General features: G+C 32.8%; 1 protein-coding gene across 1 annotated transcript; it reads left to right on the top strand.

Annotated features, from left to right (window-relative positions):
- The first annotated feature begins 5,852 nt into the window (after positions 1 to 5,852).
- LOC130807887 (beta-galactosidase 3-like) lies at positions 5,853 to 13,341 on the top strand. The gene is made up of 19 exons (XM_057673271.1): positions 5,853 to 6,213; positions 6,312 to 6,407; positions 6,527 to 6,639; positions 7,317 to 7,383; positions 7,472 to 7,564; positions 8,491 to 8,634; positions 8,895 to 8,983; positions 9,093 to 9,198; positions 9,292 to 9,379; positions 9,778 to 9,896; positions 9,976 to 10,140; positions 10,219 to 10,400; positions 10,634 to 10,743; positions 10,812 to 10,921; positions 10,997 to 11,107; positions 11,710 to 11,823; positions 11,920 to 12,122; positions 12,214 to 12,553; positions 12,899 to 13,341. The coding sequence occupies exons 1-19, from the start codon at positions 6,049 to 6,051 to the stop codon at positions 13,019 to 13,021; spliced, it is 2,538 nt and encodes an 845-aa protein (XP_057529254.1). The 5' UTR covers positions 5,853 to 6,048; the 3' UTR covers positions 13,022 to 13,341.
- The last annotated feature ends 195 nt before the right edge of the window (positions 13,342 to 13,536 follow it).

Here is a 13,536-nt window from a genome sequence, read left to right as displayed (position 1 = left end):
GTTTTAGGATTTGAATAATTAAATGACAAAGTTGGCGTAGGATTTGTGATTGTAATAATATGGTAATTGTGAGAAAATAATATTGATATTTTGAGAGAGCTATGACTATGCTTTTAGAAAGTAAATTTGATTTGAAAATTAAGCCAAGATCGACTAATGTTTGATCCTTGAGGTGAATGGTCCATAAGCGACTCGAGTCTTATCAAATGCACCCTTTGTTTTTACATGTTCTTCTCCAATAAAATTTACGAATTTTAGTATAAATTTTGATTATGATTTCCCATCAATTTATATGAAAAACTATATACTTTCTAAATATCAACTTTTTATAATTTTTAAAAACTCACAATTAAAATTATTGAAGTTTTATGTTTGCATTGGATCCACAAAAAAGTAAATGAGAAGAATAAATGATAATATAGGGAGTATTTAATTGTACTCTGAGACATACTTTAATATTTCGAAACTTGCTAAGCAAACATATAAAATAAAAAACACTTTGTTTTTTCAAAAGGGATAATTATAGGGAAGATTTAACTCCATTTGTTAAATAGAATTTTGCTATGATTAAAGTTCATTTGGTCTAAATGATTTTAAAATTTTCATAACTTAATTAGTTTTTATACAATCAATAATTTACTAGCTAGTAAATCAAAAATTTAGCCCCCATAATTTAAAATCTTGACTTCATCCCTATTTATCTCAACTTGTAATCTTGATAAAAAGATGTTTACGATCTTGTCTCCGTTAATAAAGGTACAAAAATCGTTAGTCAATGGGGAAAAAATTGATTTGAAGCCCTAATTCTTGAATCAATCTAATTCTGCAAATTAAACAACAATTAACAACGCAACGCAATTAAAGAGGTTCATTTAATGTGGGCTATAATTACTATCTAGCCTAAATATATTATTAATGAATCACAAGCTTCCTTCAAGTTTTAATGGCTCTAATGGTGTTTCTTGTACAATAGGGTAGAAGAGAGATTAAAGTAGGATTATAGCTAGAGAGAGATTTAGGGAATGTAAGTTTCGATCTAAATTAATGTAATTTGGGTCTATTTATTATGCATAGATATTATTTAGCAAAAACAGAAAAAAAAATAACTAAAAAATAGCGCACTAATCTTGCCCAATAGTATATAAAGTCGAGCCGGCTTTTCCTAAGGCCATCAAAAAAACCAACTCGGTTTAATCTTCAGAAAAGTCACGAGTCATTTTCTATCTTTTCTATAAAACACTCCTATTGAACCACTATTGTTAGCATATATTATTAGTGGTGTAACTAAAAAGATTGTATTTCTTAAATCTAAATTACCAAGAGCAAAAAGCTTGCGAAAAGTTTGGTAGTTTACTAGATAATACTCATATTTCTATAAACTCATGCTTCTGTAAATGGATTAAGAGGAAAAAAATAGGCGAAAATATAATATACTTTTTTTATTACAGAGTAAACTTGAAAGAAAATATAATTATTAAAAAACCAAACATCAATACATTTGTTAGGAAGGTTTAGAAGGTGTCTAAATAGTTAGGCTGCTGGGACATCACACATGCATCACATTCACATCCTAATGCCACACCTTGGATCTGCTATAGCTTCTAGAACAAATGTTTGGTATAGACGGTTTCAATTAATTATGGTACTCATCTCTTGCCACGCCAAGTACTAATGTACTATTCTCATATCTCATTATTTCTACATCTTTGTCTAATTCAAATTGTATGTGTTGTGCTCCTATTTTTCTAAGGGTACAAAATAAAATTGAACTTATTAATTCTGTATTGAGATGATTTCAAATGGGTCGGACCAAATTAATAAAAAAATCGCTTTTGATATACGTGGGAATTTAGTTTTACTAATTATCTACTAAACTCGTTTCATCGTGAGATGATTTCAATTGGGTCACCCAAACTATTTAAAAAGGAAACCATTTCCTGTACCAGTGGAAATTCAATTTTCTTTATGTTTTTTGCTATTTTAGTATGGACTCATATTATGGTGAGATAGTCTCATACAAGACGAACTGGAGTTGAATATATAACTCCACATATAGGGCCCAAAAAATTTGGGGCCTTAATATAAAATTACGCAGTATACATTAACTGTTTAAAAATACAAAATTATTAAAAAATATCATATTTTTAAAATCGCACATAAACTAAAAAAAGTTTATCAATTTTTACATTAATTCTTTATTCTCATTTTTTTCATAAATTTCTCGACCCATATTTTCTTTGGGTTAAGAAATTTTAATAAACTTTCAAGATAACTAGACCATTTCAATATCTCTATATTAAAAAAATATTGTAGACGGACATAATCTAATCTATACTTTCTTTTCCCTTGTTGTATTTGTTTTATATATTCATCTTTAACTCTACTTCTCTTTGTCAATGTCAAAGCCAATATCGATTATTTTGTTGGCGATAAGCCCATGAATTTTTAAATTAAATTTTCTTTTATGTTCTTGTAAAAATTTGCTCCATTAACATAAGAGTTATTCTACATGTTTTTCGAGTTATTTTTACTCATTTGTTTGATTTTATTCCCTCTTCTTATCAGAATTTGGAATTAATGTAATTTTGTCGGAATGATCACTTTTTTATGATCAATTTATATGAATCATAATCATTTGTATGCAATATAGAAGTTAGAGGGTTGACGTATCACAAATCATAAGGTAATGACCTAAATGGGCAACACAACTTCTTGTGATGAACTGGTCTCTTTGAGAGACAATTTCTAATTGGGCCGGACCATTATATATTGTTTAGAATATTGTAAGTAGACATTTAAGATATTAAAAGTAGGCATTAAGGATATAATAAACAAGCATTAAAGATACGATAAGTAAGTATTAAAAATACGGTAAGTAGACATTAATTTTTAATGAACTGAGCTTAAAACATATCACAAAAAAGGATGGTCTCTCCGGAGAATAGACTTAAGTGCAAGTCTCCTTAAAACAAATTCCTTAATTACCGGTTATTAGTAGTTATTGGTGAAGTGGGTGCCGATGCGGAATTAAATAAATAAACAAAAAAAAAGAAAGTGTGAATTCTCATTGCTGTCAAATTTGTCCGTCCATTCCGGCGTTATTAGCTGAAATAAGCAGGCAGCTTTGTAGTAAAGCAACTTATCAATTGAACAAGGAATCAACCACATATTGAAAACTGAAAAGTATAAAGCCCTTCTTATATAATACTAAATGTACCAAAAAGGTCTTAAAGTGGATTATTTGGAGGATACACCAATGCAATATAATAACTACATTTCCCCACCGATAACTTTTTTTTATTATAATTGTGAATTATAGCCTTAAATTTTAGCATTTTTACGAATTACAATTTTAATGTTTTGCAGAAATTAAGTATTAAGCATGTAATTTGCAAAAGCGCTAAACTTAAAAATTATAATTCGCAAATTATTCATTATAAAACGAAAAAGGATGAGAATTATAAAATTAAGAACATTAATTAATTAAGTTACCTATAAATGACCCTTGTTAAGTTAGGGAGTGACTTCACATTTCCGTACAATCAACAATAGTCTTGTGTGAGACGAACTAAACCGTACTGCTACGCATATTCATTAAATTTTTTATTTTTTTTAAAAAATTATTAAGACTTTAAAGGTCATTATCTTAAAAACATTTTGTGTTATAGCTTACTTATCCACTTTGCAAATGTTCGGAATTTTTTTAATTAATACTATCTTAAATTTATTTTAATTTTAACTAAAAAATTAAAAAAAATATTGAAAAAGTGCCAAATTGCACATTTTGTGCGATTGTACAATGTGTAGTTGCACGTCTTTTGCATTTTGACCCTTTTTCAAAAAGCATTTTTAAAATTTTTTAAACAAAATTTATCAAAAATTAATTGACAAAAAATTAAAATTGTGTCTAGAATACTTATGAATATTCATATGAGTTGCATTATCATTGAAAAAATATTAATTTGATGAATTGAGAAAAATTAAAGTTTTTTTAGAGTAAGGGACACAATTAGAATTTTATGAAAAAATATAACCACACAATAAAAAAGATGAAGACAAATAAAAATTTGAATTAAATTATTATGAACACATCAAATAAAAAGTACAAAAAATAAGAAATATCCTTGCATATTTCTATCATAAATACTGCCTCAGTCAGTATCAATCTATCATATTCCAACATATAACGTAAAAACACAATGTACAATTGTTTAATAAAAATGTAATTCAAATCAAAATTTGTAGATAAGATTAGAAGTGAGAAAATATAAATAAAAGCATGAGAATAAAAGTTTTTAAAAATGTTAAAAATATTGCTTCAACTAAAAATATTAAAAATAAAGGACACTTCTCGTATTCTGCATAAGGTAAAGTTCGAGTGGGAGGTATTTTTTTCTGAAAGATGCAGATAAGTCATATATGTTTCCCTCTCAAGGAGGGAGTAAAGAAGATACGCGCATCAATAAACCCCCAACTAATACCTAAACTCAGTGGAAGTCGAACCCCAAACCTTGCTCAACATGTAAATACTCTATCCATTAAATCATAAAAGTCGACCACAAATATTAATCGATGTTAAAGAGATGAATACAAAAAATTGGGGCAATCTCGTAGTAACCGACGGACTACGATGTATTAAGTGGGCATTTTACTGTTGGTATTTACGACAGAAATAGAGGAGTATAATACGGCCTATACTATACGGGCATACGGTGAGCCTGAAATCCATTTCCATGTGAAAGAAACAAAAAAAGGTCTGACTGTCTGAGGAGTGACCGAGTGAGGACTGAGGGTGCTCTAATTCTTACTTTGACCAAACAAATCACACTTGTTAAACTTTAATAATCCAAACTTAACTTCATTCATTTTTTATGGTTTTTTGTCAGAATTTCTTGCTTCTTTCCTTTTTTTTCTTTTCTAATTTTTTAATTAAACCATTCGTTAGAAGTTGTTTTGAAACTGTATATGGTATTCAATTGCATAAGACCCTTTATATTCATAAATTCTTATGTGAGATATCATTATATATTTTTTTAAATTATTGTAAGTAGATATTAAGAATGATGTAAATAGACATTTAAGATATTGAATGTGGGCATTAAGGATACGGTAAGTAAGCATTAAGGATAATGTATATAGGCATTAATAATACGATACGTAGATATTAATCTTTAATGAGCTGGGCTTAAAATACGTCTCTCAAGAGACTAGCTGCTCTAAATTTACCAATCTTAAATACTAGTTGACATTAGTACGGTGTTGTTTTTGCTTTAATTAGTTTAATTATTTATTTTTAAACCTCAAAATTTATGGCTTGTGTTGTATGAAATGAGCTCATATAATTAATTCATTTCTTTAATTGGTTAATTTAAGATTCTAAATATTATAAGTAATCACTTTAAAACTAAAACAGTAAATATTTTAAAATTATAATTTCTTCGTATTTGAGATGAGCCCAAATAAATATTCATTGAACCAAATAAATTGAAATTAGAAATAGTTTCACCATAACTCCATTTTCCCTATTCACATTGATTGATATTTTTTCTACTATCTCTAATTTACTATTAATGTTCTATTTGCTTTTTGGACACTATTTAATTCTTATTCTTATTTTGTATTTTATTATTAATCTATAAGTTAAAATATAGTCAAGTGGAATTTTGTTTGAATCGTCTTAATGTAATAATTATTTATATCAATTTTTCATAATTCTTAATTACACATAATTAAAAATATTAAAAATTAAATAAGTACATTGAATTCATAAAATAAATAGAATAATAATTAGTGAATTGGTGGGAGTAATAAATGAAATGAAACGATTAAATGAAGTAAACACTACTAGAGACTGTTTTTATATATACTCTCTTCTATTTTTCTGCTCCCAAGAGAGTTCAACAAAAATGTCCTCCTTCTCTTCCATTTCTTCTTCACACTCCCAGACAAATTAAACCGCTTACATTTTCTCTCTCTAACTCTACCCAACTGTTTTTAGAGTGAGAAAGTGTTGAAAAACCAAAAAAGGGAGCTAATTTTGGTGTAAAGATGAAAACTTTACTATTTTTTTGGGTGCTAATGTTAATGTTAGTGTTAAATAACACTAATCTAATGCAATGTAGTGTGAGTTATGATAAAAAAGCACTTTCCATTAATGGGCAAAGAAGGATTTTGATTTCTGGTTCTATACATTACCCTAGAAGCACTCCTGATGTACTGCATTTTCCCACTTTTTTTGGGGATTAATTTCATTATTTGGTTATTATTTTTGATTTATAATGATTTTAATTCTATTTTTGGATGTAAATTAGATGTGGGAAGATCTAATAATGAAGGCTAAAGATGGTGGAGTTGATGTCATTGATACCTATGTGTTTTGGAATGGTCATGAACCTTCTCCTGGAAATGTAATTGTTCATTTATTGTTCGTTTATTTACTCTAATTTGCTCCATAATTTATAGTTTTAAGTGGTTTTTATTTTCTATTTTTAACATTTAAATGGGATTTTTTTCTTGTGTTTTATAGTTCAATTTTGAAGGAAGATATGATTTGGTTAGATTCCTAAAGATTGTTCAGAAAGCTGGGCTCTATGCTCATCTCAGATTGGGACCTTATGTTTGTGCTGAGTGGAATTTTGGGTAAGTTTTCTTGCTGCTGCTATATCTACACTGTCAAATTTAATTCACCCAATGACTCAGTTGTAAAAATGCACATATGTGAGAATCCTGAGTTAGCTAGTGGTCGGGGCTATGCTACTCGGACTCTTGATTGTGCTTCAAATACCCGTGTCCTATCCTTGATCCTTAGACATTGGTATGACACTTAGACTCGTACCATTGAACGTATCCGACACTTGGACTCGTACCACTATCCAATAGTACCCGAGTCCAAGTACCCGAGTCTGATCCTTGATCCTCGGACATCAGTATGACACTTAGACACTTCTTTTTAGGCGTAAAATTGAATATTTAGACGTATCCGACACTTGGACACATATCAGCGTCCAACACAGTACCCGAGTCCAAGTAACACAGGTCGAGGGCTTTCCTTGTGACATCAGTTCGTTTCTCATCACAAGAAGAACTAATTCTCTTTTCCATGGGGATTCTCTAACCTATCGAAATATAAAAATTAAATGGAAATTAATTTAACTTTATATTCCAATGTGCTAAAATTCTCTCTTTTTTTTATGAATAATAGTGGGTGTGGGTATAGATGGTCTTGGAATCCAAGGATTAAGATTTAAGTGAAGACTAAAAAATGAGTCAATTTGTGAACATTCTGATATTGAAGTAGGTTTTTGTGAATTGTGTAGTGGGTTTCCTGTATGGCTGAAGTATGTTCCAGGAATCAGCTTCAGAACTGATAATGAACCTTTCAAGGTGTGGAATTCTGACACTTTTACACTTTCCTTGGATTTGTTGTACTAAAATTCATTACAATTAATGATGGCAAAATGTGAAATTGCAGATGGCAATGCAAGGATTCACTGAAAAGATTGTGAACTTGCTCAAGGGTCATGACTTGTTTGAGCCTCAGGGGGGCCCAATTATTCTCTCCCAGGTGATTTAATGGATTTTATTTAGAATTTTTCTTGTATGCCATGAATGCTAATGAACTTGTTAGGTTTTCATCAAGAAATTACTAAAGATTTATTTAATCCATAAATGGTATGTAGCGTTAATTCGGTGTTGTAAGATGACAGTCTTTTGTACAAGACTTGCTACCTTTAGCGGCCCGTTAGTAATCGGTACTAAATGGTGGGTAATGAAAAGTTAGAGTAAATTTGGTAGAAATATCTCTTGAAAAATTTAATGAACATGCATATTTTACTTCAACAATCTCATTTTCTTCACAAAATTCATTTTAATGCATTACCATTTGTACATGGGTATTACCATTTGAACTAGGGGTATAAAGTGGTAATGGAAAATTGTGAAGAAAAAAACTTTTTTATGATCAAACTTTCATTCCCATGGGAATGACATGATACATACTATGAAAATTTACACTACAAATCATTTCCATTAATACCAATTAGGCAATTAGTACGGTTAACCAAACGGACCGTAAAAATATATATGTTATTTTGGATGTTTTTTTTTCGGGGTTAGACCAAAAAATCCGTACAAGCAAGGGAAAAGAGAATTACTCCTTTGGTAGGCGCAATCATAAGGGTGAAAGCCCTCAACCACCAAGCTAACCATAATTCTCGAAGTGTACTATGGTTTAAGTTGTCCCTTTCTTATTGAAAAAACATCTTGTATATACTCATTCCATTTCCATCCCACAGTCATCCCTGTATTAAAAAAATAATGCCCTGATTTGTTAAATATTGGCTTCGTAATTGCTTCACTATAAAAAATTAATCCTTATCCAGGAATTTTGGGGTATGATTTGCACTATTTAGAAGTCAGAAAGACGAGCTAAAGCTTTCTCCGAAAGTATCGGCAAATTTATAATCCTATGCAAGACCTCTGAATTTGTAGGTTGAAAATGAATATGGAAAACTAAGGATGAAACTTGGACAAGAAGGGTATAACTACATGAATTGGGCTGCACATATGGCTCTCAGTACGCAAACAGGCGTTCCATGGACAATGTGCAAAGACGACAAAACTCCTGATCCTCTGGTGAGCCTCATTTGTGCTTCAGCACATGCCATATAATGTATCTTTAGATACATGCAGTGTCACATGATTCGCTAATCGGCCTTGCGAATTGCGAATCGAAAAAAGCAAATTATGGTTGGTTTTAGGCTATTTTTGAACCATTTTGAGCGAATCGCGAATCCAAAAGGCGAACCAACTAGCGAATTATGTTTCACTGGTTACATGTAGAATAGAACAGTACATTTATTTTCCAAGCTTTTCTGTATGGCTTACTATTGCAGATTAATACTTGCAATGGTTTCTACTGCCATCAATTTACACCCAACAAACCATACAAACCTAAGCTCTGGACTGAGGCCTGGAGTGGCTGGTAAGATTTTGTCTGTTTCGGAATTAAGACTAGTTTTTTTGATTTTTTTTTTACCTGTTACCAAGAACACGACAAGGATTTGCTTGACTAACAAACTAAACTTGTGCAGGTTTACTGAGTTTGGAGGGTCCAAGACCCAAAGACCAGTACAAGATTTGGCGTTTGCTGTTGCACGCTTCATACAGACAGGAGGGTCCTTTGTAAACTACTACATGGTAACCTTCTGTTATAGAGCAAGCTGTCTAAGGTTCAGTCATTATTTCTATCCCGAATGTTACATTGATTCTGATACATATCTTTTTAACCAGTACCATGGTGGGACGAACTTTGGACGAACTGCGGGTGGCCCATTTATCACTACTAGTTATGACTATGATGCTCCTCTTGATGAATATGGTAAAATTGAAGAGCTTTTCATACTGTAAGGAAGGTAAATTGTGAAAAATAAATCAATCTTTGCTCGATCCGCTGAAAACAAACCGAACTTTTGTTTATTTTAACAAAAACTCACCTATTCAGTATAATTGCTGAAAATAAACCTAACTACTATTTATTCATAATTCTTTCCTTTCAAAGATGCTTTGAAGATTGTTCTAAACAATATGTTGGTTTATTTTTATCAAATATACCTGATAGATGAATTTATTTAAAAATAAATAATAGGTGAATTTATTTTCAGCGAATTAAGCAGAGGTTAGATTAATATTAACAATTTGCCCCTTTAAGGAGTACTTAGAATATGTGTACCAAGAATGGAAATGCAAATGTAAGTGTATGTTCTCTTCTACATATAGGTTTGATCAGGCAACCAAAATATGGCCACTTAAAGCAACTTCACAAGGCAATCAAGCTATGTGAACCCGCATTGATTTCAGCCGATCCTATTGTTACTCAGTTGGGAGATCGTCAGCAGGTTTCGACTCTGCCAACTTAAACTAGAAACCCGACTTCTGATCATATTATGCTCACAAACTTATGTGCATACTTTTCAGGCTCATGTTTTTTACCCAGAAAGTGGAGGCTGTGCAGCCTTCCTTTCAAATTACGATACAGATTCTGGAGTAAGAGTCCTATTCAATAATAAGCATTATAGCTTGCCTCCCTGGTCCATCAGCATACTTCCTGACTGCCGAAACGTAGTTTTCAATACAGCAAAGGTAGGCGTAGGCTCGTTGAATCCTAAATTAAAGGCTCAATAACTTTGCTGTAATAACTATCCTTTTGCACGATAATAGGTCGGAGAACAAACATCGCACATGGAAATGCTGCCGAGTAACTCGCAAATATTATCGTGGGAGAGCTATAACGAAGATGTGTCCGCTTTAGATAATGATGGATCGACGATAACAGCCGTTGGTCTTTTAGAGCAGTTAAATTTGACCCGAGATAGAACCGACTATCTCTGGTACAAAACAAGGTAGGCATTAATCTCTTAACCCGTCTTGTATGAAACTGTCTCACGGTAAAACAAGAAGCCCATAAGCTAAAAGTTTCTATTATTAGGCTATTTAACCCGAGTATGCGGCATGTTTTACGGTGAGACCGTCTCATACAAGAATCTGGCTAATATATAGGCTCTCAAATCATCAACAATTCATTCTTTTAAAAGATCGATCTGTTTACTCATCGTATCCTTACAATATGTTGCAGTGTTGATATTAATCCATCGGAGTCATTCTTTAGTAATGGGGAACTCCCGACTCTCATAGTTGGATCGGCAGGACATGCTGTTCACGTGTTCGTGAATGGACAGCTTATAGGTAAGCATACCGGAAATAGCTTCAAATCCGCTCTACTGTAATAGACAATAATTGACAATCATTTGCAGGATCTGGTTTTGGAGGAAGGAAAAGTAGAAGATTTACCTTCAGTCAAAAAGTAAATTTGCAACAAGGAACAAACAAAATTGCTCTACTAAGCATATCAGTTGGTTTACAAGTATACATTTTTCATCCTTTCTACATTTCGATTCGGTAAGAAACAAAAGTAAAATTTTGTATTTGGTTGTTGAAGAATGTAGGAGGACATTTTGAGTCTTGGAACACAGGAATCCTCGGTCCAGTTGTATTGCATGGGCTTGATCAAGGAAAACTCGACTTATCCTGGGAAAGATGGACTTATCAGGTGAGAGAAGTGTAAAGCAATAGGTTCCATTGGTTTTCAATAGGGGTGTTCAATGGGTCGGGCTCCCATTTGAGCCCTTATCGGACCCGTTTTTTGAAGGACTTTGTAAGGGCCGGGCCGAAAATGGGCCGGGTTGAAATGGGTTCAACTATAATAAAAATGAACAGGCTATAAAGGGCTCAATAAGGGTTGGAAATTGGCTTTTGTAAATAGTATAATAAATTGAAATATTATAAATGACAATGTCAAGGGTTGAAATGGCTTCTAGGGCTCAATAAGAGTCGGAAATTGGCTTTTGTAAATAGTATAGTCAATGGAATTATTATAAATGACAATCTCAATGGGGATTATAAATATTTTTTCAATTTAATTATTATAAATGATAATTTAATCGTTATAAATTGATAGGATAAAAATAAATTTTAGTAATAAAAATGGGTCGGGCCAGGCTAGGCTTTAAAAGCCCATATTAAATTTAAAGGGCCCTTATCCAATCTGGCCCATATTTATTTAAGCCAGGCCCGACTCGGCACTTATCCGGTCCATTAAACACCCCTACTTTTCAATGAGGTTTTTCGTAACACAGGCTATCCCTTTTTCAGATCGGTTTGATGGGTGAAACTATGAATCTTGCGACTCCAAGTGGTATATCTATGGTAGAGTGGATGGACAGTAAAATTGCTGTGCGAGAACAGCAACCCTTGATGTGGCACAAGGTATCAGTATCAGGCATCTTTCGTCCTCCTTTTTTTCCCGTTCTGAGTTAGGCCTAATCGGCTAATCCTTCAATTCGGAAACTTGTTCTATTGCAGGCTTACTTTGATGCGCCTCAGGGAAATGAGCCATTGGCATTGGACATGGAAAGTATGGGAAAGGGTCAAGTCTGGATTAACGGGGAAAGTATCGGAAGATATTGGACAAATTATGCTACTGGTGAATGTAAGGGTTGCAGCTATACTGGGCGATTCGAACCACCCAAGTGTCAAGTTGGATGCGGAAAACCAACGCAAAGATGGTAATCCCTCAAACCCAACACAATGGCTGTTATGAAAGCGAGATACTCGTATTCTATTAAAGAAAAAATCTTAAGAGATTTGATTCTGCAGGTACCACGTTCCTCGATCATGGTTAAAACCATCGAGAAATCTGATTGTTCTGTTTGAAGAAATAGGCGGTGATCCTACAAAAATTTCCCTTGTAAAGAGATCAATGAACACAATTTGTGCACAAGTCTCTGAGACCCATCGAACCATCAAAAGCTTTCAGGTGGAAAGCTATGGAGATACGGTACAAGAATTCTATATACCAAAGGTCCATTTACAATGTGCTCCCAACCAGCGTATTTCCGCTATAACATTTGCTAGTTTCGGAACGCCTGTTGGAACATGTGGAAGTTTCGAGAAGGGTGATTGCCATGCTTCGACCTCTAGTGCAGTCTTAGAAAAGGTACAAATTTATTTGCTTCTTTTCATGTGGGTTCGTCTCGTCTTGTCAAGGTTATCATAGACATACATACTTTTTGTCCAGCCGAGGGTCTTACTAGCTGCAACCTCCTTATCAAAACTTTTGATAAGGGTATGGTCTATCGGCATCCAACTTTCTCATCATAGATTCTAACATGATTCGCTAGTTAATTCACTTTTAGAATTCGCGTTTTCTCAAATTTGTCCAAGAATAGCCCAGATCTGACCACAATTCACTTTTTTCGATTCGTGATTCGCTAGGAGATTAGCGAATCATGTGACACTGATAGCAGGTATGATGATACTTTCTTTCCATCTTCTCTTGCAGAAATGCGTAGGGAAGCAAAGTTGTGCAGTGACTGTAACTAACAGAAATTTCGGAAGGGACCCATGCCCAAACGTGTTGAAGCAATTATCGGTTCAAGCACTCTGTGCCTCTATTACAAACTAGTATACACTTAACACCATTGATCACGAATCACAACACATGATAGTTCAACAAAACACACAGGAAACGAAGGATATTCAGCCTCTAAGTGTGCGTGTATTAGATAGGTTCAAATTGTAGTCGTTTAGATTAGATTTTAGATCGAGCCAGCCATCGAGAAAATGCTTTGCTTTGTTATGTATTCTGTAACTGTAAATTCGTTTTTTTAGGCGAAGCCAGTTTGTGGTGGAGTAACTGTGTTCAGAGCTCCATCATCATTCTATGGCTCCAGCCTTTGGCCTTAAAACAGGGGCTGGAAAACAAAATGGTGTGATCTTCTTTGTCTTTTAAAATCTTTTAAATCTTTTTTGGCTATTTTTTAAGGAAATGATTATGGTGTGGTTTTTTTTTTTTTTTTTTTCGTGTTATTTGATGATGATTTGGGACTGTAGTAAATCAATACCTCTTCGGTTCACAAGCTGTAGTTCATTCAATGATTTTCAGAAGTCCTGTAAAGGAATGTTGACACTCACTTGTTT

This window comes from Amaranthus tricolor, chromosome 3 (assembly GCF_026212465.1).
Source record: "Amaranthus tricolor cultivar Red isolate AtriRed21 chromosome 3, ASM2621246v1, whole genome shotgun sequence".
Lineage (NCBI taxonomy): Eukaryota > Viridiplantae > Streptophyta > Magnoliopsida > Caryophyllales > Amaranthaceae > Amaranthus > Amaranthus tricolor.
This window is presented reverse-complemented; position numbering and strand designations above follow the sequence as displayed.

What these genes read in the sequence shown, in the direction of transcription:
- LOC130807887 (XM_057673271.1), top strand. Translation starts at nt 6,049, where the DNA reads ATGAAAACTTTACTATTTTTTTGGGTGCTAATGTTAATGTTAGTGTTA. An exon ending in TGTGCTGAGTGGAATTTTGG is followed by an intron (nt 6,640 to 7,316) that starts GTAAGTTTTCTT and finishes TGAATTGTGTAG; the next exon opens with TGGGTTTCCTGTATGGCTGA. An exon ending in TGCTCCTCTTGATGAATATG is followed by an intron (nt 9,380 to 9,777) that starts GTAAAATTGAAG and finishes TTCTACATATAG; the next exon opens with GTTTGATCAGGCAACCAAAA.